Source organism: Oncorhynchus mykiss, chromosome 3 (genome assembly GCF_013265735.2).
Source record: "Oncorhynchus mykiss isolate Arlee chromosome 3, USDA_OmykA_1.1, whole genome shotgun sequence".
NCBI classification, from domain to species: domain Eukaryota; kingdom Metazoa; phylum Chordata; class Actinopteri; order Salmoniformes; family Salmonidae; genus Oncorhynchus; species Oncorhynchus mykiss.
The window spans coordinates 1,905,540-1,930,601 of NC_048567.1; the positions used below are offsets into that span (position 1 = coordinate 1,905,540).

General features: G+C 45.0%; 2 protein-coding genes across 4 annotated transcripts in view; both read right to left on the bottom strand.

Annotated features, from left to right (window-relative positions):
* Positions 1–597: 597 nt before the first annotated feature.
* Positions 598–5,364, bottom strand: LOC110515047. Its single transcript, XM_036965548.1, has 2 exons — positions 2,995–5,364; positions 598–2,860 (listed from the first exon to the last, which is right to left on the bottom strand). The coding sequence occupies exon 1, from the start codon at positions 4,939–4,941 to the stop codon at positions 3,898–3,900; it is 1,044 nt and encodes a 347-aa protein (XP_036821443.1). The 5' UTR covers positions 4,942–5,364; the 3' UTR covers positions 598–2,860; positions 2,995–3,897.
* Positions 5,365–11,031: 5,667 nt separating this feature from the next.
* Positions 11,032–25,062, bottom strand: part of LOC110516567 (serine/threonine-protein phosphatase 6 regulatory ankyrin repeat subunit A) — a 36,793-nt gene continuing 22,762 nt past the window's right edge. For 2 of the 3 annotated variants that reach the window (XM_036965532.1, XM_036965525.1), the window contains exons 7-26: positions 21,191–21,333; positions 20,774–20,986; positions 20,297–20,375; positions 18,520–18,634; positions 18,116–18,262; positions 17,718–17,786; positions 17,459–17,599; positions 17,140–17,251; positions 16,908–16,934; positions 16,658–16,732; positions 15,893–16,094; positions 15,285–15,372; positions 14,946–15,063; positions 14,568–14,787; positions 13,940–14,111; positions 13,648–13,793; positions 13,455–13,537; positions 13,297–13,379; positions 13,071–13,162; positions 11,032–12,815 (exon numbers count right to left, since the gene is read on the bottom strand). In XM_036965532.1, the coding sequence (XP_036821427.1) occupies positions 12,523–12,815; positions 13,071–13,162; positions 13,297–13,379; positions 13,455–13,537; positions 13,648–13,793; positions 13,940–14,111; positions 14,568–14,787; positions 14,946–15,063; positions 15,285–15,372; positions 15,893–16,094; positions 16,658–16,732; positions 16,908–16,934; positions 17,140–17,251; positions 17,459–17,599; positions 17,718–17,786; positions 18,116–18,262; positions 18,520–18,634; positions 20,297–20,375; positions 20,774–20,986; positions 21,191–21,333 (2,618 nt within the window). In that variant the 3' untranslated portion in view covers positions 11,032–12,522. The remainder of the gene's footprint in view (positions 12,816–13,070; positions 13,163–13,296; positions 13,380–13,454; positions 13,538–13,647; positions 13,794–13,939; positions 14,112–14,567; positions 14,788–14,945; positions 15,064–15,284; positions 15,373–15,892; positions 16,095–16,657; positions 16,733–16,907; positions 16,935–17,139; positions 17,252–17,458; positions 17,600–17,717; positions 17,787–18,115; positions 18,263–18,519; positions 18,635–20,296; positions 20,376–20,773; positions 20,987–21,190; positions 21,334–25,062) is intronic. The other variant, XM_036965528.1, reaches the window with a different exon arrangement.

Genomic DNA, 25,062 nt, shown 5'->3' on the forward strand with positions numbered 1-25,062 from the left:
CGATGAGGTATCGGAGTTTTTGTCCGAAGGGGAACAGAGCGAGAAAGAAAGTGCTACCTCCATCGAGACAGTCTGTAGAAAAGCTAGCACGGAAGAGGTCGCTGGGCGAGGCCGAAAATTTCCACTTCGAGGAATGTTTTGAAGCTAACGTTAATGGGCTCAAGTACGAGGATATGTCTAAAACATTTTTTTCTGACGATTGTTGGCAGAAAGACTTACAATGTGTTAATGGACTGTAGCGACCCGCACAGACAGCTGTGTGTTATGTGTTAGGCTAGTAGGGGGTTGTGTTGTACTTACCCAGTGTTCGCGGGGTCCGACATGCCAATCCACCTGCTATCTGCCAATCACAGTAATGCCTGGAATGTTCTGATTCCGGGCCTCCTGGCGGTTGGCGGAGTGGCGTGGAGGGGGGTTGGGCAGGGGGATGGGCATTGGAAGTTAAGTCCAGGTTTAGGCTTTCTTCACTCTCTTACGTCTGGCTTTCACAAGAGAAGGTCACGGTCGGCTTGTGGGTTATCTTTAATTTATTTGGTGTGGGCTACGGCCAAACAGTAGTCTGCGTAAAGTTGGGTTAATACACCGTCAATTCGTAAACTCAAGCCTCTGTCTGGACAATTGTTCCTTTATGATCTAGTCAGGTCATTACAGGACTTCAATGCGCCACAGAAACCAAGTGAAACAACGTTGACAGTTGGTTGCGCTGTTGAAAGGTCACTACATACCGATGACAAATTGTATTGCTGAAAGATGTAAGTATCATGCAAGGAGTCAACTCGAGGGAGAGTCGATTGAGTATTTCGCTAGTTTAAGAAAATTCAGTCTGTCAGTACGTGATATTTGTGTGTGGCGTTAAAAGACCGCTGAGAGACCGTTTACTGAATGTAGCTCACACAAGATTTAACATTAGCACTGGCTGTGGATATGGGATTTTCTTTTGAAGTAACAAGGAAAAGCACACTGCAGTCTTCACAAAATACTTTCAAAGCAAATGCAGTTGAGAAGAAAAGCGTTGCCAAGAAAACGGAGGCAACCTGTAAACCATGTTACCGTTGTGTGGGAAAAGGGCACAAGCCAGATGAGTGGCGCTACGTGGATTTTGAGCTTCTGGAGTGCAAGAAGAAAGGACACGTAGCCATGACTTGCCGCTCGCGTCATGTGGGAAACAATTAAACGAGGCAAAAGACGAGTGGAGCAACGATGATCAGGGCAACGCACACCAGCGAGAGAGAGGACAAGAACGTCATTTCAACACAGGAGCATTGCATCGCACTCAAGTGCCAGAGTTTGGAACATTACATCTCAAATGAGAGTGAGAACTCTGATAAAGGGACCTCAGCCGTTTTCACCACTGACTATGAGTTGGGTAACGTAAAAGGAACTGAACTGTTTGCAGTAGACGTAAAGACTTTGTATGTAAGGATAGATGATGTGAGACTCAACATGAAAGTTGATACAGGTGCAGCAGTTTGCTATCAGAGAGGTTGTACACCCGCAAGTTCAAAAGGGTAAAATTGAGCCCTGCAAACTGGGTGTTAAAAACATACAGTAATTAGTTCTAAGTGGGAAAATCTCAGTCAAGTGTAATGGGAGTACAACTTTTTGAAACTTGATGGTGGTAGAAGGAAATGGTCCTGCCCTGCTGGGTAGAGACTGGATCAGTCAGTTGAAGCTAGACTGGTCACATGTACACAGTAACAGCTGTAGAGACAGTAGATGGTTTGTGTGAAAAATATTTGTTTCAGCCAGAGCTAGGGATGCTAAAAGGTATCACAGCCAAGCTACATGTAACTAATAGGGCTGCACATAAGTTCTGCAGTCCTTGCCCAGTACGTATGCACTTAGAGAAGCGGTTGAAAAACAGCTAGTTACGTTGGAGTTAGAAGGGGTCCTTCCTCCAACTACAGTCAATGGGCTGCTCCAATTGTGTGTATCCTGAAAACAGACAGTACTGTAAGAATATGTGGAGATTACAAGGTAACTATCAATCCGTGGCTGGAAGTAGATCAGTATCCCTTACCAAAAACACAGGACTTGTTCAAAAAGCTGACCGGGGGTGAGACGTTAACAAAGCTGGATTTGTCACAGGCATACGAGCAAGTACAGTTAGAGGAGCGGTCTAAGCACTATCTCACCATGAATACACATAAGGGGTTGTTTTAAGGTCAACAGGCTTCCTTATGGTGTTGCCTGTGCGTCATATTTTTCAGAAAATGATGGTTCAGATCCTACAAGGGGTAAGAAGGGGTAATCTGTTATATTGATGATATGCGTGACACATGCGAAATCTTGAAGAAGTCCCAAAAAGACAAAGTCTGCAATCTGAAAGTTAAAAGAGAGATGTTCTTTCTTCCAGAACAGCATAGCCTATTTAGGTCATGTGATAGATGCAGAGGGGATACACCCCATGAAACAGAAAACTGAAGCTATTGAGAAGGCTCCCATTCCTAGAAACACCACTGAGTTCAGGTCTTACCTTTCCTTCCTTAACTATTATGGCAAATTCATTCCAAATCTAACTACCATAGTTAAGCCTATAGTTAAGGACATTCGAATGGATATATCACACACCTTTTGAAATGCTCCACTGCAGAAAGATGTCAAATGGGAATGGTCCCAGAAAAGCCTATGTGCCTTGGCTTCCTGAAAAGCACATCTACTTAGTAGCCAGGTGTTAGTTCACAACAACCCAGAGCTAACGCTCATATTAGCCTGTGGTGCTTCACTGGTAGGTGTGGGGATGCAACAACCCTGACTATGAGAGGGCGTTTACGGGACTGGGACTCCTGGGGAGCAGGGGCCAGTGTGGTTGTCAGGGCCTCCTTGGGTGGGGAAGTGGATGGAACCTCACACTCAGCATCTGTGATAAGAGTATTTCATAATCAGAAAATTAATGTGTGTATCTGTCTGTCCGCCTGTATCTGTAGTCACCGTTTTAACAAGCTGGCCATAGGATGATACATCAATATGACATTATCGATGCTTATCACTTACCCTGTGAAATACGAGTCTCTCTGAGACGTTTGGTAGGCAGAGTATCCTGTTCAGGGTGGCTCTTCGGTTCCCCTTTTGTCTTGTACAGCTGTTGACAAAACACATCAGGACAACTGAGCCTGTGTAAAATAACTGTCGTGCACCCAAAAAGACAGGCTACGTAAGGCACTACTTTTGACAAGGGTCCATAGAGCTCTGGTCAAAAGTAGTGCACTATATAGGGAATAGGGTGCAATTTGGGACACATCCATTGTCTCTCTCTCTCTCCCATGTGTATTAGGATTGTATTACAGCGGCCTCACTCAACCTCCTAAAGACAATGACAACAGCATTGTTCTAATGCAGAGACAATAGGGGTTTAGTGAATCTGTAGGGTACATTTCAGCCCTGCCTTACAGAGGTAATCTAAAGACACTGAGCCCTCTACCTTAATCCTGATCTTTGGAATCTTGACAATTTTGGGTAGGAAATGCCACTTCCTGTTCTTCTTAGTCTCTTCCCCCCTGGCAGAGGGAAGGTGGGCCATGCCGTCAGCCTTTACATCAGCTGGGCTAAGGCCACTGGCAGGGAATTCCTCAGTAGCATTAAGGTCAGCCACAATACCATGAGTGATGTCACTTGCGGCATTGCTGGTGTCTGAGTAAGAAGAGCAAGCTGGTGTGACCGAGCTGGGTACAATAACTGGGAGAAGAGAACGCAACCACGGAAGTCAGTCACTGCGTCCCAAAAGCCATTCTCTTCCATTTATAGTGCACTACTTTTGAACAGGGCCCATAGGGTCAAAAGTAGTGCACTAAACATGGAAGGTGCCATTTTGGACACAACCAGTGAAGTTTACATCATAAAACGCAATGTAATGAGCATCATGTTACAATGAAGTCCTATGCAGATGAAGAGGTACTTTCACTTACCATCCTCCATTGCAGACTTGGACAGATCAGTCAGGCTGTCCATCACCATGTCTGTCATCAACTTGATGACCTGATCCAAAACCCTGTCAGCGGTGGGTGGCATAGGCCTAACCAAACACTGCCCCAGGAGTCTGCTAACAGAAGTCTGGGCAAAGCTGTAAACGAGCTCTGACGCATCGTCCTTTGACAGCTTCCTCAGTGCTGGCTTTGGCAGCGCTGGTTGAGAGAGGCTTCTGTGGCCAGTCGTGGATTGAAGCTGGCGGCTTATGGTTATCTCCTGAATGAGACCATGGACCTTTGCGATCAGGTTGCCAGACGCATCTTGAAGGGCTTCAATTGACAGGAGTCTATCCAGATTTTCTTCTGCTGAAGTCATCTCTGGGTCGTCTGTCTTCAATGTGTCCATTATAGTTTTCACTATGAGACTGGTGTCAGATATGTTTATTTCTTGTTGACTCACAAGCGCTGACTGTGAACCTGTCTTGTCCATTGCGTTAGAGGTATGGCATTCTGTCCTTGTGATCTCATTGGCAGCACTCATGTCAGGCAACAGGTCAAGGCTCTCCAGTAGAGAGTCTAACATGTTAGTGGCTATCAAACACTCCTCACTTGCATTCTGCCCAACAGATGAACTCTCAGTTGGCCAATCCTTTGCAGTTTTGCTAAAGCCTTCTTGGCTGACTGCCACTGTTCTGTCTTGTAGAGCCACAAGAGGTTCACAACTTGCACTCAATCCACTACCATGGAGAGGAGAGGTTCTCTTCAAACTGGTGTCGCTCACAACCGACATACTCCTGGGGGGCAGAGTGACATCCTCACTGCATGTGTCAATTACATGGTGGTCTGTGGAGGAGCCACTCGAAGACACAAGGGCTTTAGACCTTTTAGTCAAACTGACTTTTGAAAATGGCTTCTCACTTCTCACAGACGGAGGGCGGTTCCTGTCCTTAACAAGAGCAGTGTCAGGGGACTTTGAGCATCTGAGTGTCTCCACAGGGGTGGAGTCCAGCACATCTTTGGCTATGGTGACTGACATGGTCTAACCTTTACTCTGTGGTACAAGGTTTGAGCAGCATCCAATAAGGTGTCAAAGACAACTCTGGGACTGCAGCTTTTTCTCTCCTAGTGGGAAGGAGTCTGCGTCATCCTCTATGTACTGGGATAGACTTTCAAGGTCTTGCATGATCATATTCACTATATCTTTAGTTGTAGAAACCACATGGTGTGAGAAGGTGCTGCTAGGCATGCACTGTGGCAAAGAACAGTTGGCTTCGCTAGCAGCTCTGATAATGGCCTCACGCACAATCTGTTTGGCCGTAGCTTGGAACTCAGCACTGTGAAAGCTCTGGATGGAAATGTTAGAGGTTCTGCTGGCTGCACTACGAGATCGCGTGAGCTTGGCAATCTCGGCTGAGGCTCTCCAATTTCGAAATTGAGTCCATCTTCTGGTTGAAGTCTCCACCCTCCGCACGAGAATACCTTTTTGATGATCCCTTTAGTGCAGGTGTCGAGGGTGAGCTGGTGGGCTGAGGACATTTTAAGAGGTATTACTGTCCGTCTTCTGTACAGGAGATACCTCCACAGTGGTCTCAGTTACAAGTAGTCTAATGTCATAGAGCTCGATTTGGATAATTTTTGCCTCAGAAGGTGAGGGGCGAAAAGCTTCCTCAGTTTGTCCAGGGTTTTGGTATAAATCTTCTGGGAACCTGAACTCACTTCCACCCAGAACATTTTGCGACCGGATTTTGTACGCATGGAGGCCTTATTGACCTGAGATACCTTATGCAGGTCGGAAATAATTCCACCAAATAGATCAGAAGATGCCTCCTCAATATTCTCAGCGGAAACACAGACAGAACTTCCGACAGTTTCCCACAAGTGTCAGTTTCATCCAGCACGCCAGTATATGTCACAGCTGCATCCTGAATGACCTGAGTGATGCATTGCTCAGCTTTGACGATATACCCCTCCACTGGTTGACCATGGAGGATGTCAACTTTATCAACAGGGAGCACATTCTGAATACTCACATTCTCCTCTGATGGGGGTGGGCTGTTGAAGATAATGCTCTCAGTGACCATGTTAGAGGAGGCGAGAGATGAGTCGAGAAGCAGAGACCTGTAATGTTGAGGTGGAGATCTCTGGGTGCTTTATCATAGCAGCCTCCTCCAAAATGGCTATCCATGTCCTCAAAGGTCTCTACCAGAGACGATAGTAGGTCTCTGGCTGACAGGTCGGTTGGTCTCTGGTTCTCAAGCTCCATTTTGATTGATTGGCAGACAGTTGCAACAGCAGCGCCACAACACAACTGCTTCAAGGTGGAGTCAGAAATAGATGATGACAGATCTGTCATGGACATGGTGGAGAGTTGACTCTCAGAGACAAAGGGTCTGAGTTTGACAGACACCTGTCTGACCAAGTCCCTAGCAAGAGCTCTCATATCTATTGCTCCACTAGCTGAGTTGTAGGAGCAGGCACTCTGGCCTTGACGGGCTCCTGCTATCCAAAAATCCTGTTATCCCAAAAACCTCAAGTACAAGATCCACAACTCTGTTGTCGGACAGAAATTTACTTGGATGAGACTTTTGGCCGTGCGCAATATGCTCTGTGGCATGGGAATACATCTTAGCAGACACCATGCTTAGCATTTATTGGGCAAACTGCTGACTTGCTGAGATACTACCAGACAGCGGACCTAGAGTTCCCTGACAAACTTTGCATTAGCTCAGCCAATCTGGAGTTGAGAAGGTTCATTACCAACTCTACAATACCCATCATAAACCTGGTGTCCGTTGGTATTTTGACAGGTCTGTATTTCTCCCGTCTACTCCAACTGGATGACAGTACGATGTCACTCTGCGACTGGCCTCTCTGGACCATGTTGAAGACAGAATCCTCAGAGATTCCAAACACAGAACTCAGTGGTGCCGAGTGGGGTCTGTGTCTCATCTCTCTATCACCACCCTCAGTTGAGGAGACATATCGCTCTTCGTCATCACTCAGCAAAGAGGTCATGGACCTGCAGAATGCACAACAGAAATGAAATAGTACATGGTAACAAAATAAAAAACATGATCCAAGAATTTGGGACACACACTCAACCTTGTTATTGTTATTCAAAGGAAGCATTGTGAACCATCTCAAATGACACTCACGACCAAATATTAACATTTAGAGTAAACCTTTTAGAGTGGTTGTGTAGTATTTCTCACTAAGTGGATCTGGAATGGATATTTGTACTAATAAAAAGGGACATGGGAATAATGTTTTTAGAAAGACCTACAGGAGGGGATAGGGGTAGGTACCCGTGAGAGGAGGGGATAGGGGTAGGTACCTGTGAGAGGAGGGGAAAGGCGTGGGAGTTTGTGTGCTGCAAGTAGTTCTTGAACTGATGCGTCTACTGGGTCCACCACGAAAGCTGAATCTGACGCTGCGGCCAAGAGAGCTCACTTCTCTAGCCTCATTACTTCCTGATCCAGAAGAGCTTGACCTGCATGGTGAGGTCAAGGGCGGGAACGACCACAGTGGATGTAGACTCCATCACCCAATTTGTAATATCCATGCACCTAGCACTAAACTCATCTCTGCTCATCTGAAATGTTAAAAGACCGTACAGAGTTAGTTTGTTAATAACGGGGCTGCACTGCTGCACCATGTGTTTACTCAAGCTAGTCAATTAAAGCAGTGGTTTATTTACTTTTCTGCTCTTTTGCACACCAGTATCTCTACTTGCACATCATCATCTGCTCATTTATCACTCCAGTGTTAATCTGCTAAATTGTAATTCTTTGCTACTATGGCCTATTTTTTTTGCCTACCTCCTCATGCCGTTTGCACACACTGTATATAGACTTTCTTTTTTTCCTACTCTGTCATTGACTTGTTTATTGTGTTATTGGCATGTTTATTGTTTATTCCATGTGTAACTGTGTTGTTGTCTGTGTCACACTGCTTTGCTCTATCTTGGCCAGGTCGCAGTTGTAAATGAGAACTTGTTCTCAACTAGCCCACCTGGTTAAATAAAAGTGAAATAAATAAAAAATGCATGGGGAAGCCAAAGAGCAACTAACTCATCCTTCATGTCCTGCACAAAGGTGTGTAGGTCTGGGTAGCTTCTCTTTCCCCTGCTGAGGGTGAGGCTGGTCTGGGAGGCTGCAGCCTTGCGGGTCATGGTAGTGAAGGTCACCACTGCAGCCTGATGGGGAAGACAGAAAGCAGAGTTAGGCTGGAATTGAATCAAATTCGCCATGCAGTGTTAACGCAATGTCTGTTTACGAACTACTGTCTGCGTGCACAAACAGACATGTACACACACACACACACACTGTTATCTGGAAGCATTTACCTTTGCCACTCGTTCAGTCTCCTGGTATTGAGATGGCCCGGCTGTTTCTACATCATCACTCTCCTGCATCACACTCTCTCCTTCGACCTCCAGTGTCAGTTGATGTGGCTGTCTTCAGATCAACCTGATTTAACTCACTCTCTCCTTTGGCCTCCTAGATTAGAAGATCTTTATAAGCTAAAGCTTGGGAAATTCATTTGGCATTTTAATCTTCACTGCGTAATTAAAACGCAATGCATCATACCTCCTGTGACTGGGATGGGATGACAATGGCCTCGTCCAACTCACTCTCTCCTTCAACCTTCTATGACTGAGACGTGCCATCTGTCTTCAGATCAGCCTCCTGCATCTCAATCTCTCCATCAGCTTCTAGTGACAGAGTTGGGATATGTCTCTAGAACAGCCTCTTCCAACTTGGTCTGTCTCTCAGCCTCTCTGATCTGTGTCTAGATACAGAAAAAGGAATCTATCTAAGGTCACATGTTATAACATGCTATAATGTGAGTGTGAGGATGTGTTCCAATTATAGAATTCGAATCATAGAAGTAAAATGAATCATTCTAGAATTTGAATAGATTCACTCAAATTCTATGGTTCCAATACTCTGAGATGACTCGGCCTATCCAGAGTCATATATTTAGAGAATTCTGCCAACTTTTAGGCAGGACTCCATGTTAGCGCCTTTGAGCCTTTCATTTAACATTTTTAAATATGTCAATTATTAAATAATGTTCAGTTACATAGCATTGTTAAAAATGTCAATATTGCCCATGGGGAGCCAGCTCTCATATGGATATGTTTGATTATACTGTGTCGTGTAATGTATACATATTGATGTAAATGCAACATAATGCAGATATTTGAATGTCCCAACTTTCCAAATACATGGCTCTGGGCCTACCTCTCCATAGGTGGTGATCTTTGACCTACTACAGAATCTGTATTTGTAGGCCTATGTGATCCTGTAACCAGTCATTAAGGTACATCACTTACCTGACTTCCTTAACAACATCACTGTCATTGATGGGGTTATCCAGGTCCATGAGGGTGAGGTTATTCCCACTGATTCCTGAAAGACAGCACTTATTTTGGCCAGATAGAGTACCACAGTATGAGTCATAATACCCATAAAACCTAGCGGTCAAACAGTGAAATGGTTCCAATTGTTTTTCCACCATTCCATTTTCACATAGGGGATTTTTAGAAACACTTAAAATAAGGGCTGTGGTTCAGGTAGGCTTACCCTGGTGTGACAGTTTGATATCTGTGTAAATCTCTAGGTCAAGGTGACTTTTATCAATATATTTGCCTGTATTTACCAAAACATGAAATGCTAATTAGCTGCTAATGTGGTTATAAAGAACTACAAATGTCATTACAATCATGCTGATGGAGGCAAAAGTAAGAATCTCTTAACTATGTTAGCTAAATGTAATGAATAAATTGGCTGCATTTCTTTAAAAATGGACAACTCTGGACTGTTAAGTGCAAGTTTTAAATAGATACAAAACCTGTTAGCAAAGGTGTCAGCTAGAGATGAAGTTTAGGAGCTTGCAGGGATTTGTAGTTTTGCATGTCTACTTTGATGCTAATTAGCATTTTCTAATCTGAGAGGAAATGGAGCCGAAATATATTGATAAAAGTCACCTTGTCCGTGAGAGATTTACATGGTTATAAAAACGTAAAAAATGACTCCACCATTTCCCGGTTTGACCGCTAGGTTTTATGGGTATTATGACAACTTTACTGTGGGGCTCTTTTCACTGGTTGGTCGTTTTGTCTCGATGTTTATTGCAAACAAATACATTTGCACAATGAGCCCTTGTCTGAAATACATTGTTTCAGATGCTGTTGGTTAGCTAGGTAGTGACTTTTAACCATTGTGTAGCAGTGTGATGTTGTTCCCCTAGATTATGCACCAAGTTGCACACAAGGACCAATTCAAATAGGTCAGGTCAAGAGGGGATGTTAATAATTTGATAATAATTCAGTGTATTTCTTTATTTAATTACAGCTGCATAGCTAATGTTTTTCTTTAGTGTACAAACACTTTCACGTCTATTGTACATGTGATTGTAAAAGTTTTGTATATTTTGGTTTGGCCATCGTGGGTTATATGTATTTCCTTACCCCCTTATTGTTATTTTGCCTGAGAGCTAGGACTGAGCCATAATGTGTGTTGTCTCTTCGTGTGCAGGGCAAATAAAAATAATTCAACTAGCAGACCTTCAGTTGTGGCAGCGTCCTTTTAATAAGTAGTGCACTAGCCTACATAGGGAATAGCGTGCTATTTACGACGTAAATATGAGGGTGGTGTTATAACCCTTGACCCACAGCAGATTCTAACGTACCTTTAACCAACTGTCAAGACTCCCCGGCCATAGACTTTGTAGTTTGATATTAAACATTTAATCCACAGTAATATAATTGAGAATTAAAAAATAACATGCCTACCTTGAACACTTTCTTCTCCATGTCGTTGCAAAAAATGAACGCTCCTACAGCACGAGACTAACAATGCTGTACAGATTTGGGTTGAAAGCTCACCCATGGAAATCCTGCCAGTTTTAAATAAATGTAGGCTATTATTGCAATGTTGAGGATGCAATGCAAAATAAAATACATAACCCACACCGTTAGGCCAATTTATCACTTTGCCAATAAGAGACCATTCTTGTTCCTTGTAGCCTTTCTTTTGGGTTATTGGCACCAGTCATTGCCTGATACCTAGAAATGGACTTATACTGCGGTTGTCACATAAAACAGAAACCATAGTTCATTATTAAATAACATAACTCATTTCTTTTATTACTCATAAAATATACAGCAATCTTCAGATAGTGAAATAATTCATGGAAGTTTCAAATTGTCACTATTTCATATGTACATGCTAGTTTCATCCTTTTAGAAGATAGATAAGGAAACAACAACCTGTGAACCTCCTGTTCCTGATTTGATGAACATAGCAAATGTATTGTACATATTTCCAGTTAAAATGATCTTCAAAAAGAGACAAACGGGGATTTGAACAAGCAATCACATAAAAGGATTGAGTGGTTTCATTTTTTGAAGTTAAAGCAAGCAAAACCTGTCAAAAACATTGATTATAAGATCAAAGACAAATAAGATATTTATTTTCCAACAGAAGAAAATCTAAATGCTGCTGTCCTACCATTGGTGTACAGTGTTTCTCCTCTCCAAGGGAGACATGTTTTCCACCTCACATGCCTCGGAATAGTATCAGTGCTTTTCACGAACGTTGTAGTACTTAGTGTGCATCATTGTTTTCGCTCATACAGCTGCCCTTACTCTCCTAACCTCCCCTCAGTAACTAACGAAGGCACAAAATGACATATCACAAGAAAGAATACATGAATGAATAATTTACTTTCTAGAGGGCAAAGGACAGGTAGGTTTAATAACACATGTAATATTTCTCAATTTAAAAAAGTCCTGTTGCTCACATACCGGTATGCAAAACTACATCCCAAATGGCACCCTATTTCCTTTAGAGTGCACTGCTTTTGACCAGAACCCTATGGGCCCTGTTCAACAGTAGTGTACTATTCAGTATAGGGAATAGGGTTCCATTTAATCTTTGAAATTACTCATGAGAGCAAATACTACAATTTGTTGTTTCCCACAGAGCTTAAGACATAAATGATTTTATTAAAATGTGTTCATATAAAATGTATGATTTCCCCTCCTCCCACATGGATTACAGACAAGAGGCTAGTGGCGTTCTGACTGTCTTAGTGTGCGGATAAACATGACAATCACTCTCATGAAACATCACTCCTTATGTTTTTTCTCAGCCCAATTTCTAGTAAAAACAAGTTTTAAAAAGGCTTCTTCCACATCTTTTGGTCCCTGTCTGTTTTGCTCTCAGTGAAGTGCTACTATCCCCTTGGACTACAGGTTATTGCCATCATAAGGTTTGCCAGACAGTTTCTACCGTTTAGGACCTTTGTGGGTAAAGGTAAAGATGGGGTATAGCAGCAGCAGTTCCTCTGAAGTCCAGTATCTGCTGGAAGGGAACCTGGTGGTACGAGAGAATGAGTGTGGGCCAGCCAGCCTGTTGCACCTCCTACTTTTCTCTATTTGCGGGACTCTTAAGGCTCCTGTGCGGACTGTCTTGGCTCGTGCCCTCCCAAAGCTGGCTATGGTGATTTAAGACACGGTGTGTGTATTTGTTTGTGGCCTCTGCCCCACTTCGCTGTCCATCCGCCTGCACTTGCCTCCCTTCTTCCTGGGCAGCGACCACCACCACTCTCAGTACGTCTCCGAGTCTGAGTCGTTGAGTTCCTCATCCTTGTAGAAGCCTTCGTCGTGGCCGCGGTGTCCGATGTTGTTGAAGCTGCAGTAGGAGCTGTGTTCGCTGCGCAGCACAGGCAGGCTGTCGAAGGTAACACTCTTGGAGGGGCTGGTGGTGTAGTGGTTAATGGCACTGAAGGTCAGGCTGGGTGCCGGGGTGCAGGGGGACACGGGCATCATGGTGGCCAGGATCAGCGCCAGGCAGTCCGCCACGTCTTTGTTGGGTGCGCAGGCCAAGGCAGGCGTGTAACCTGAGGGGTACAAACAACCACAGAGGATAACTTCAGGAGCATCACTGTTTACTACAACAGTTTTGGTGAAAAACATGAAATAACTTGGCATCTCCTAGCCTGGTGTTAAGACAAGTGGGAAGCTGGGAGGTGCTCTTATTCTCCATGGACTTTAGTGTCCCAGAACTTTCCAAGCAGTGGATTAGAGAGAAACATTTGTGGACACATTGAGAAGAAAAGTCCCAAAGAAAATGGTGTTAGCCTTACAGATCTTACCATTCTCATCGACTGCGAGCACGCTAGCACCCTTCGCTAGCAGCTCTTGCACCACCACGGTCAGACCATTTCTGGCTGCAACGTGTAACGGCCTGAGGGGAAAGTACCATCAGATTAGCCAGCAGAAAATGAGGATACCTCCCAAATGCCAGACTATTCCCTATATAGTGCACTTCTTCTGACCAAGGACCCTATGGCCCAATTAATGCAGCTGAACCATACGTACGTCTGTAAGGCTGCGTTAGTCGAGTTGATGAGGTTCCTGTCTGTAATCTTCTCCAATATCAACAAGGCACTGGTTTCATGCCCCTTTAAAAACAGAGTCAAACATGTCAGACAAAATTCAAACCAGAGAGAACATCCTCTTCATGTGGGGTTGCTCACCTTACTGCAGGCCAGATGAAGAGCAGTGTTCTTGACTGCATCCTGCAGGGTGAGCTCTGCTTTGGCACTGCTCACCAACAGCTCTGAGACAGAGAAACATAAAAGGAATTACATTAGGAAATTAAGCTACTTATTCAAATTGTTGAACTTAAGCCGTCTGGCGAGGCAAAGCGGAGGAGAGGGGACTGCATACCGACAGCGTTGGTTTGTCCGTTCTCAGCAGCCATCATGAGGGAGGTCTTCCCGGAGGCGTCGGGGGAGTTGACCTGGGCATTGTGACCTAGCAGCAGCTGAAGACACTCCACGTGGTCCGTGAAGGCTGCCGCATGCAGGGGGGTCCTGGAGAGAGGAAACTGTTTTCATTGATATGGAGTAGGAGTGTTATTATCAAGTATTAGTTTCTACAATCCCTCATCCAACCCCAGAGGTCGTTTTCACAACATTATTCTCCAGAAGAAAAGAACGTTGTCGTGTGCTGTAGTTACCGGTTCTTGGTGTCAGTGGCGTTGACAATGGCCGGCCCCAGAGTGTCAATCAACATCTCTGCAGCCCCCTCGTTGTCGTTGATCACAGCACAGTGGAGGGGGCTGAAGGAGTTGCCCTCGGTCTTGTGGAAAACCTCCTGTTCCAGCAGCACCTCGACACACGTGTCATGGCCTAGTGGAAGATTACTTTTAATTCTAAATTAAATGAATCAATACGTTGCTCTAGCGGGAAACATTACATACAGCAGAAAGATGACGTCACTGTAGACCACAACAATACCCTCAGAAAGCCAAGGATCTGACAATGGTGAAGTCACAACAAAAACGTTTTAGCTACAACATATACTATGTCAATCCCTGACAAAGTCCTTTCAATGTAAGCTCCACCACTGAGAGTCATAACCCTACTTCTCACACAGTGTTGTAGTCTTGTTCATTGCCCCACATTGCTCCATCAAGACCAATCTAATGCTTTTCAATCCACAAGAGGGAGTGAATGAGTGCACACTTCTTGGAGAAGAGAATAGAGCTCCAGTCCAGTTAGTATCGTTGTAAGGCCTGCCTAATTCAGGGACATGTTTACAGTGTTGGAGAGGGAATCAGAATAGAGCTTCAGTCCAGTTAGTACCGTTGTAGCAGGCCCAGTGTAGTGGCGTGTAGCCTTGGTTGTCTGTGATGACGGGAAGGGTCTCCACTGACTGGGCTGCATGTAGGAGCCCCCCCAGCACCCCGATGTGTCCAGACGCCGCCGCCAGGTGAACAGGGGTCCGCCCCTTACAGTCCCGAACTAGGAAGCTGGCGCTGTGCTGCAGCAGGGCCTCCACACACTCCTCATGACCAGTCACCGCCTGGTAGGGTGGCGAGACAAGAATGGAATTGATTAAATCATAATCAATTATATAATAAGGAATCATAGCAATCCCTAGTAGTTCAATGGCCCCATCCCAAGATCAGAACAAGCCTCCCCCTCTCTTTCTGTGTGAGTGTGTACAACTCTCCTCCTCACCCCTCTGTGTAGAGCTGTTCTGCCCCACTTGTCTTTGGCTTCTACGCTGGCTCCCTTGTTGAGCAGCGAGTACACACAGTCTGTGTGTCCGCTCAGCACCGACAGCATCAGAGGGGTTCTGATACACAAGACAACAGGTCATATTACAAACTGGTAATAACCAGGCTGAGTCCCAAATGGCAACCTATTCCCTATATGGTACACTACTCTTGACCTGAGCCCATAGGACTTTGGTTTAAAGTACTGTACCAAGTAGGGTATAGGTTGTCATTTGGGATGCAAACCCAGTTTCAAAATCTATTTTTTTCAGGAATTGTATCCAAAACCCAATTGACTTACTGTCCATTCCCATCTTGAACATCCACTGCACTCTGGAGGTCAGCATTTCCAATCAATAAACGCAAACACTCCGAATGACCGTTGGTTGCTAGAGGAAGATAAACAGAGAGGATATAAGAATGTCAGATGATTGACCATTGGTAGCTAGAGGAGGATCAACAAGAGGATATAAGAATGAGATGATTGACCGTTGGTAGCTAAAGGATGAACAGAGAGGATATGAGCAGATTGCTGGACGACTATAACCTTCACATGAACAGACAGATTTCTAGAACAGTGGTGTTGGTAGATGACATCCTCATGATGTTAACACAGCATATAATAAAGAATTTTGGTGCGTAGGCCATCGAAGCCTGTCACCTGTTAGCGGTGTGCCTGGCTCTGGATAGAAGTCTGCCCTGTGCACTGATCTAGGATCAGCTTACCCTCCCTAGATCCTCAATAATTAGTGGAGAGCATGACAAAAAAATGACCTTAGATCAGTGTCTAGTGGGCATTTTCACACTATACCATGTAACGTCGTCCTAGCAACATGACCAAACAAATGGCCATCTTGGTCAGGAAAACTTTTTAATTACAGAAGCTCTATGTGATATCCTTATGTCTACCTGCAGCGTGGATGGGGGTCCTCTTCAGAGTGAAGTCTTTAACCAGGATGGAGGCTCCCTGGTTGATGAGGACGTCAACACACTCCACATGGCCTTTAAAGGCAGCCAGGTCCAGAGGGGTGCGCCCCTGGCTGTCCCTCACGTCTAGATCCAGCAGAGACTGAACCAGGACCTCCATAGCATGGTGGTGACCGTGGTACGCCTGAATAGAAACACAAACACAGTCGCAAGCAAAGTCCAGGGGTACGCCTGAATAGATATTCACTCTTAATATAATCAATGTCCTAGAGTAGACCCGTGGTACGCCTGAACAGAAATACAGTGCTAGACCTCTAAAGTAGACCAGAGTCTTTCAATCGGGAGCCCATTTTTGCTCCCGCCCAGCATCAACATCGGAGGTTCCTGCCAAGCGTGGGATTGAGAAACAAAAACTCTACTTCTCTTCTGAGGTTGATTAACTCAAATGGCAAAATAAGGAAATCATCCTCATCATCACTGTGTAGAATATGCATGTATTTTACACTAATCAGGAATAGATCGGAATATGGTGTGTGAGTCTGTCTGGACAGTCAACTTCCTGTGGAAAATCTACACCATGCTTGCATCCTAGATAGCCTACATAATAGATAGCACCCTATTCCCTATGTAGTGAACTACTTTTGATCAGGGCCTATAAGGATCTGGTCAAACGTAGTGTACTAAATAGGGAATAGGGTGCCATTTGTCATATGGAGACCACTACAGGAGCAGGTAGGCTTTACTCACAGCGAGGTGTAGAGGGCTGATGGGAGCTCTGACATCAGAGTCGTTCAGGATGTCTGTCCCTGAGGTTTCCATTAGCTGAGGAAAGACATGAACGGCCAGTTCAGACTTGTAACATATTTACTTGGAAGGTTAGTCTAGTAGCATGTGTAACATGGTAAATCTCAGTGACCAGCCTCTGCAGACATACTGGGGTGTTGCATCCATACCTTAAACAAGCAAGTGTGAGGAAAAGTTACCAACTGGCACTTACCACATCTAAAGGTGTTTCACTTGCAATCTGGAAAAAGAACATCAAGAGTGACGACAAACATGCAACCACACCTTAAAACCTACTGAATATCAATGATTGTGTCCCAAATGGCAGCCTATTCCCTATATAGTGCACTACTTTTGACCAGAGCCCTATGGGCCCCACAGCCATTTGGGACGCAGTGAAAATGGTGTGGATGCAGGGCATCTAGTATCCTGTGGTTCTGACTCACCAGCTCCAGACAGAGGCGGTGTCCGTATGCAGACGCGTAATGCACTGCATTGTAGCCCTGATTGTCCCGGATCCCTGGGTTAGCATCGTTTCGCAGCAAATACTCCAGACACCTAGAGGTCAAGAGTTCACTAATCATTACACCAACATCAAGACAGACAGATAATCAAGCAGAGACACTTTTCCAAAGGAGACGTGGCCAAGCTTTCACACTGCCGATTGAACACTAGCGTGCATTCAAACACTCAACATACTCTCCAGACTACAGTGAAATGTGAAAGGTCACGGCACCACAACAGTAAGAGGAGTGTGAGACGTACTTTCCGTCTGTATCGGAGGCAGCAGCGTAGTGGAGCGGGGTGCAGCCCCTCTTATCCAGGTCGTTCACACTGGCCCCAGACCCCACCAAGGCAAACAGACACTGGTAGTTACAGTTGGCTGCTGCATAATGCAGAGGACTCCTAGAAGAACACAAACAGTCAACAGAAACAGCTGATTGGAGATGCAAAACAATATATCCCAATATTCCCCATTATCATAAAGAACAAATATGAAAGTTATTTGATGCCACAGACAGACCTTCCGAAGCTGTCCTTTCTGTTGAAGTCTGCCCCTGTGTTGAGCAGCAGATTCAGACAGTCCAGGTTCCTGGTAACAAGATATCAAGTTTAGAAAGGCCCTCTGAGCTATCAGGTGCATGTTAACAATGAGAGAACCTGAAAGAAAAGAGAAACCTGTACACTGCTCTTGCTAGCATCACTGTTTTTATTAAGGCTAATAAAAGCTAGGATAAAAACAGTGATACTAGCAAGAGCAGTGTGCAGGTTTCTCTTCTCTTTCAGGAAGATGAAGACATTTTAGTCAATACCACCATAACATGGAGCCACATTATACAGAAATGATACTGCAGGAGGAGATGGTTTTCCAGGTCATGAACTACATATTCCTTGGTGTAAAGCCTAGACCAGTCCACTCACCCTCCAGCTGCTGCAGCATGTAAACAGGTTCTTCCAAAGTCGTCAGGGGTGTCTATATCAAAGCCTGATGAGAGGAGCTTTCGACAGCAGTCAGAGAAACCACTGAGAGCAGCCAGGTGGAGGGGGAACATCCCATGGACGCCTCGTCTGCAACAACATTTTATACTTTGAGCACTCTTATTCAGAGCGACTTCCAGTTAATTCAGCTGAGTTTAGAAAAAGCAGCACATCACAGTCCTCATTAAACCCTACTGCATACTGCAATGCCCAGTCTATCAACCACCCACACACCACAATGGAGGCGATTTCATGTGTTGAGCAGAGAGTCTCCAAGTGGGAATTCGGTCGATGACAGAATTGCAGATGCATGTTGCAGTATTGCTGGAAACTGTGTGTTCTCTTACTTGGCTGTGTCAGCACCGTTCGTGATGAGTGTATTGATGAGTAACTCGTGGCCGTAGCGAGCAGAGATGTGCAGGGGTGTGTTTCCATTCTTATCTTCACAGTCGATCTCAGCACCTAATACACACACACAATCAACCACTTGACCCTAGAGGCATCACGTAGCTAAATGTTCAACCACGTTGCAGTAACATTGCTCTGTGCCAGTGTATCATGGTTTGAAGACAAAAGACAAGATGCTGAAGAGCCTACTGGTTCATATATACACTGCTCAAAAAAAACAAAGGGAACACTTAAACACCACAATGTAACTCCAAGTCAATCACACTTCTGTGAAATCAAACTGTCCACTTAGGAAGCAACACTGATTGACAATACATTTCACATGCTGTTGTGCAAATGGAATAGATAACAGGTGGAAATTATAGGCAATTAGGAAGACACCCCCAATAAAGGAGTGGTTCTGCAGGTGGTGACCAGACCACTTCTCAGTTCCTATGCTTCCTGGCTGATGTTTTGGTCACTTTTGAATGCTGGTGGTGCTTTCACTCTAGTGGTAGCATGAGAGTCTACAACCCACACAAGTGGCTCAGGTAGTGCAGCTCATCCAGGATGGCACGTTCGAGCTGTGGCAAGAAGGTTTGCTGTGTCTGTCAGCGTAGTGTCCAGAGCATGGAGGCGCTACCAGGAGACAGGCCAGTACATCCGGAGACGTGGAGGAGGCCGTAGGAGGGCAACAACCCAGCAGCAGGACCGCTACCTTCGCCTTTGTGCAAGGAGGAGCAGGAGGAGCACTGCCAGAGCCCTGCAAAATGACCTCTAGCAGGCCACAAATGTGCATGTGTCTGCTCAAACGGTCAGAAACAGACTCCATGAGGGTGGTATGAGGGCCTGACGTCCACAGGTGGGGGTTGTGCTTACAGCCCAACACCGTGCAGGACGTTTGGCATTTGCCAGAGAACACCAAGATTGGCAAATTCGCCACTGGCGCCCTGTGCTCTTCACAGATGAAAGCAGGTTCACACTGAGCACATGTGACAGACGTGACAGTCTGGAGACGCCATGGAGAACGTTCTGCTGCCTGCAACATCCTCCAGCATGACCGGTTTGGCGGTGGGTCAGTCATGGTGTGGGGTGGCATTTCTTGGGGGACCCCTTGTGAGACCATATGCTGGTGCGGTTGGCCCTGGGTTTCTCCTAATGCAAGACAATGCTAGACCTCATGTGGCTGGAGTGTGTCAGCAGTTCCTGCAAGAGGAAGGCATTGATGCTATGGACTGGCCCGCCCGTTCCCCAGACCTGAATCCAATTGAGCACATCTGGGACATCATGTCTCGCTCCATCCACCATTGCACCAGATTGTCCAGGAGTTGGCGGATGCTTTAGTCCAAGTCTGGGAGGAGATCCCTCAGGAGACCATCCGCCACCTCATCAGGAGCATGCCCAAGCGTTGTAGGGAGGTCATACAGGCACGTGGAGGCCACACACACTACCGAGCCTCATTTTGACTTGTTTTAAGGACATTACATCAAAGTTGGATCAGCCTGTAGTGTGGTTTTCCACTTTAATTTTGAGTGTGACTCCAAATCCAGACCTCCATGGGTTGATAAATTTGATTTCCATTGATCATTTGTGTGATTTTGTTGTCAGCACATTCAACTATGTAAAGAAGTATTTAATAAGAATATTTCATTCATTCAGATCTAGGATGTGTTATTTTAGTGTTCCCTTTATTTTTTTGAGCAGTGTATATTCTGTTGAGAGCATTCAGAGACTCACCATTCTGGATGATGGCTTGAGATCTGGAGAAGCGTCCGTGGATGGCCGTCATGTGGAGGGGGGTCTTTCCATCTTTACTCTGCAGAGAGCGAGAGACAGATGGTTCACACTGCAGTCTGTGCTGCTGACCACAGGTGGAGGTGTGCTTTATTGCATTTAGTTTGTATTGTTAAGATTAATCCATTGGTATCTGAATGTATTTGGTCCAAGTCTACTAAGCCGTGTGCTGCATCAGTGACCCAAAGTAGTGCACTATAAAAGGAATAGGGTGCCATTTGGGATGCAGTGGTGTCATCACAGCTTCTTACTCTGTGGGCCCTGGTCAAAAGTAGTGCACTATAAAGGAAATAGGGTGCCATTTGGGATGCAGTGGTGTCATCACAGCTTCTTACTCTGTGGGCCCTGGTCAATGGTAGTGCACTACATAGGGAACAGAGTGTCATTTGGTACAGACAGTTGATCATCCTGTCTCGTCACCTTGATGTTGACGTGGGCCCCGTTGCCCACCAGCAGCTCCAGGCAGAGCGCCCCGTGGCGCGAGGCGGCCGTGAAGTGGAGCGGGGCGAAACCCTTCTCGTTCACCTGGTTCACGTTGGCGCCGCACTCGATCAGCTCATTTACCACCACGTCCTGGCCGTTGTAGCACGCCACGTGGAGGGGAGTGTTACCGTACCCATTGGGCTCATTTATCTGGAGGGAGAAGAGGGAGGAGAGTGGGTAGAGAGAAGGGGGGATAGAACAAAACATTTCTGATCAGGTCACTTGGTTAGGAAAAACCCCTGACCCGACACACTGGGTCCAAAGGAAATCATTCTACAACACACTAGAGCTCTGTCTTTTCGTGGAGTTGTAATTGAACAGTGACTACACAGTTGAATGCGGGCATTGACTCACATCCACCCCAAGGTCCAGGAGGTACTTGACCACACTGATCATGCCGCTGGAGGCTGCAGAGTGGAGAGGGGTGTAGGCCTTCTTGTCTTTACAGGACACCTCTGATCCATGAGAGGCCAGCAGTTTCACCACCTCAATGTGCCCTATGGGGGGGAAGAGAGAGTGTGAGACAGAGCGAGAGAGAAAAGAGAGAAACAGAGGCGTTTACAGTGGTACACAGCACCACATGTTAGTTTAACTGAAACCATCTTATCAACATACTTAATCCATCATTCTGACATAACACACTAGAGGTGGACCATACATCTGAGCGGTGAGGCTATCACACAGCCAATTCATTCACTCACTGGGATAAGGACATTTGTATTTATTATGGATCCCCATTAGCTGCTGCCAAAGTTTATACAATTTTCAAACATTTGATTCTCAGATGTCACAACACATTGTGTGCTCTCAGGCCCCTACTCCACCACTACTACACATCTACAGTACTAAATCCATGTGTATGTACAGTCGTGGCCAAAAGTTTTGAAAATGACACAAATATTAATTTTCACCAAGTCTGCTGCCTCAGTTTGTGTGATGGCAATTTGCACATACTCCAGAATGGTATGAAGAGTGATCAGATGAATTGCAATTAATTGCAAAGTCCCTCTTTGCTATGCAAATGAACTGAATCCCCCAAAAACATTTCCACAGCATTTCAGCCCTGCCACAAAAGGACCAGCTGACATCATGTCAGTGATTCTCTCGTTAACACAGGTGTGAGTGTTGACGAGGACAAGGCTGGAGATTAGTCTGTCATACTGATTGAGTTCGAATAACAGACTGGAAGCTTCAAAAGGAGGCTGGTGCTTGGAATCATTGTTCTTCCGCTGTCAACCATGGTTACCTGCAAGGAAACACGTGCCGTCATCATTGCATTGCACAAAAAGGGCTTCACAGGCAAGGATATTGCTGCCAGTAGGATTGCACCTAAATCAACAATTTTTTGGATCATCAAGAACTTCAAGGAGAGCGGTTCAATTGTTGTAACAAAAAGGCTTCAGGGCGCCCAAGAAAGTCCAGCAAGCGCCAGGACAATCTCCTAAAGTTGATTCAGCTGCGGGATCGGGGCACCACCAGTACAGAGCTTGCTCAGGAATGGCAGCAGGCAGGTGTGAGTGCGTCTGCATGCACAGTGAGGCGAAGATTTTCAGAGGATGGCCTGGTGCCAAGAAGGGCAGCAAAGAAGACACTTCTCTCCTGGAAAAGCATCAGGTATATACTATATATACACTGATATTCTTCAAAAGGTACAGGGATTGGACTGCTGAGGACTGGGGTAAAGTCATTTTCTCTGATGAATCCCCTTTCCAATTGTTTGGGGCATCCGGAAAAAAGCTTGTCCGGAGAAGACAAGGTGAGCGCTACCACCAGTCCTGTGTCATGCCAACAGTAAAGCATCCTGAGACCATTCATGTGTGGGGTTGCTTCTCAGCAAAGGGAGTGGGCTCACTCACAATTTTGCCTAAGAACACAGCCATGAATAAAGAATGCTACCAACACATCCTCCAAGAGCAACTTCTCCCAACCATCCAGGAATAGTTTGGTAACGAACAATGCCTTTTCCAGGATGATGGGGCACCTTGCCATAAGTCAAAAGTGATAACTAAGTGGCTCAGGGAACAAAACATTGATATTTTGGGTCCATGGCCAGGAAACCCCCCAGACCTTAATCCCATTGAGAACTTGTGGTCAATCCTCAAGAGGCAGGTGGACAAACAAAAACCCACAAATTCTGACAAACTCCAAGCATTGATTATGCAAGAATGGGCTGCCATCAGTCAGGATGTGGCCCAGAAGTTAATTGACAGCATGCCAGGGCGGATTGCAGTGGTCTTGAAAAAGAAGGGTCAACACTGCAAATATTGACTCTTTGCATCAACTTCATGTAATTGTCAATAGAAGCCATTGACACTTATGAAATGCTTGTAATTATACTTCAGTATTCCATAGTAACATCTGACAAAAATATCTAAAGACACTGAAGCACCAAACTTTGTGGAAATTAATATTTGTGTCATTCTCAAAACTTTTGGCCACAACTGTATAGTGCCATATGTATGTGTGTGCGCATGCATCAGTGCCAATGTTTGTGTTGCTTCACAGTCACCGCTGTTCCATAAGGTGTTTTTTTAATCAGTTTTTTTTCAATCAAATTTTACTGCTTATGTCAGTTACTTGATGTGGAATAGAGTTCCATGTAGTCATGGCACTATGCAGTACTGTGTGCCTCCCATAGTCTGTTCTGGACTTGGGGACTGTGAAGAGACCGCTTGTGGCATGTCTTGTGGGGTATGCATAGGTGTCCGAGCTGTGTGCCAGCAGTTTAGACAAGACAGCTCAGTGCATTCAACATGTCAATACCTCTCATAACTAAAAGTAGTGATGAAGTCACTCCTCCACTTTCAGCCAGGAGAGATTGAAATGCATATTATTCATATTAGCACTCTGTGTACCTCCAAGAGCCAGCTGTGCTGCCCTGTTCTGAACCAATTGCAATTTTCCTAAGTCCTTTTTTGTGGCACCTGACCACACGACTGAATAGTAGTCAAGGTGCGACAAAACTAGGGCCTGTAGGTCCTGCCTTGTTGATAGTGTTGCTAAGGCAGAGCATCGCTTTATTAGAGACAGACTTCTCCCCATCTTAGCTACTACTGCATCAATATGTTTTGACCATGACAGTTTACAATCTAGTGTTACTCCAAGCAGTTTAGTCATCTCAACTTGCTCAATTTCCACATTATTTATTACAAGATTCAGTTTAGTTTTTTTGTTTTGTTCCAAATAAAATACTTTTAGTTAGAAATATTTAGGGCTAACTTATTCCTAGCCAACCACTGAAACTGCAGCTCTTTGTTGAGTGTTGCAGTCATTTCAGTCGCTGTAGTAGCTGACGTGTGTAGTGTTGAGTAATCCGCATATAGACACTCTGGCTTTACTCAGTCAGTGGCATGTCGTTAGTAAAAAATAAAAATAAAAATAAAAACAGCAAGGGGCCTAAACAGCTACCCTGGGGAATTCCTGATTCTAACTGGATTATATTTGATAGGCTTCCATTAAAGAACACCCTGTGTTCTGTTAAACAAGTAACTCCTTATCCACATTATAGCAGGGGGTATAAAGCCATAACACATCCGTTTCTACAGCAGCAGAATATGATCAATAATGTCAAAAGCTGAACTGAAGTCTAACAAGACAGCCCCCACAATCAACAAATTTTATTTGTCACATACACATGGTTAGTAGATGTTAATGCGAGTGGAGCGAAATGCTTGTGCATCTAGTTCCGACAATGCAGTAATAACCAACAAGTAATCTAACCTAACAATTTCACAACAACTACCTTATACACACAAGTGTAAAGGGATAAAGAATATGTACATAAAAATGTATGAATGAGTGATGGTACAGAACGGCATAGGCAAGATGCAGTAGATGGTATAGAATACAGTATATACATATGAGATGAGTAATGTAGGGTATGTAAACATTATATTAAGTGGCATTGTTTAAAGTGGCTTGTGATACATTGTTTCCATTATTAAAGTGGCTGGAGTTGATGCAGTATGTTGGTAGCAGCCACTCAATGTTCGTGGTGGCTGTTTAACAGTCTGATGTCCTTGAGATAGAAGCTGTTTTTCGGTCTCTCGGTCCCTGCTTTGATGCACAGGTCAGGTAGGGTGGAGGTGATATGGTCCTTGACTAGTCTCTCAAAGCACTTCATGATGACGGAAATCAGGTAACCTTTTGGTTACTAGTCCAACGCTCTAACCACTAGGCTACCTGTCGCCCCAAGCTTGATGATAGCCAGTCAATATTTAAATCAC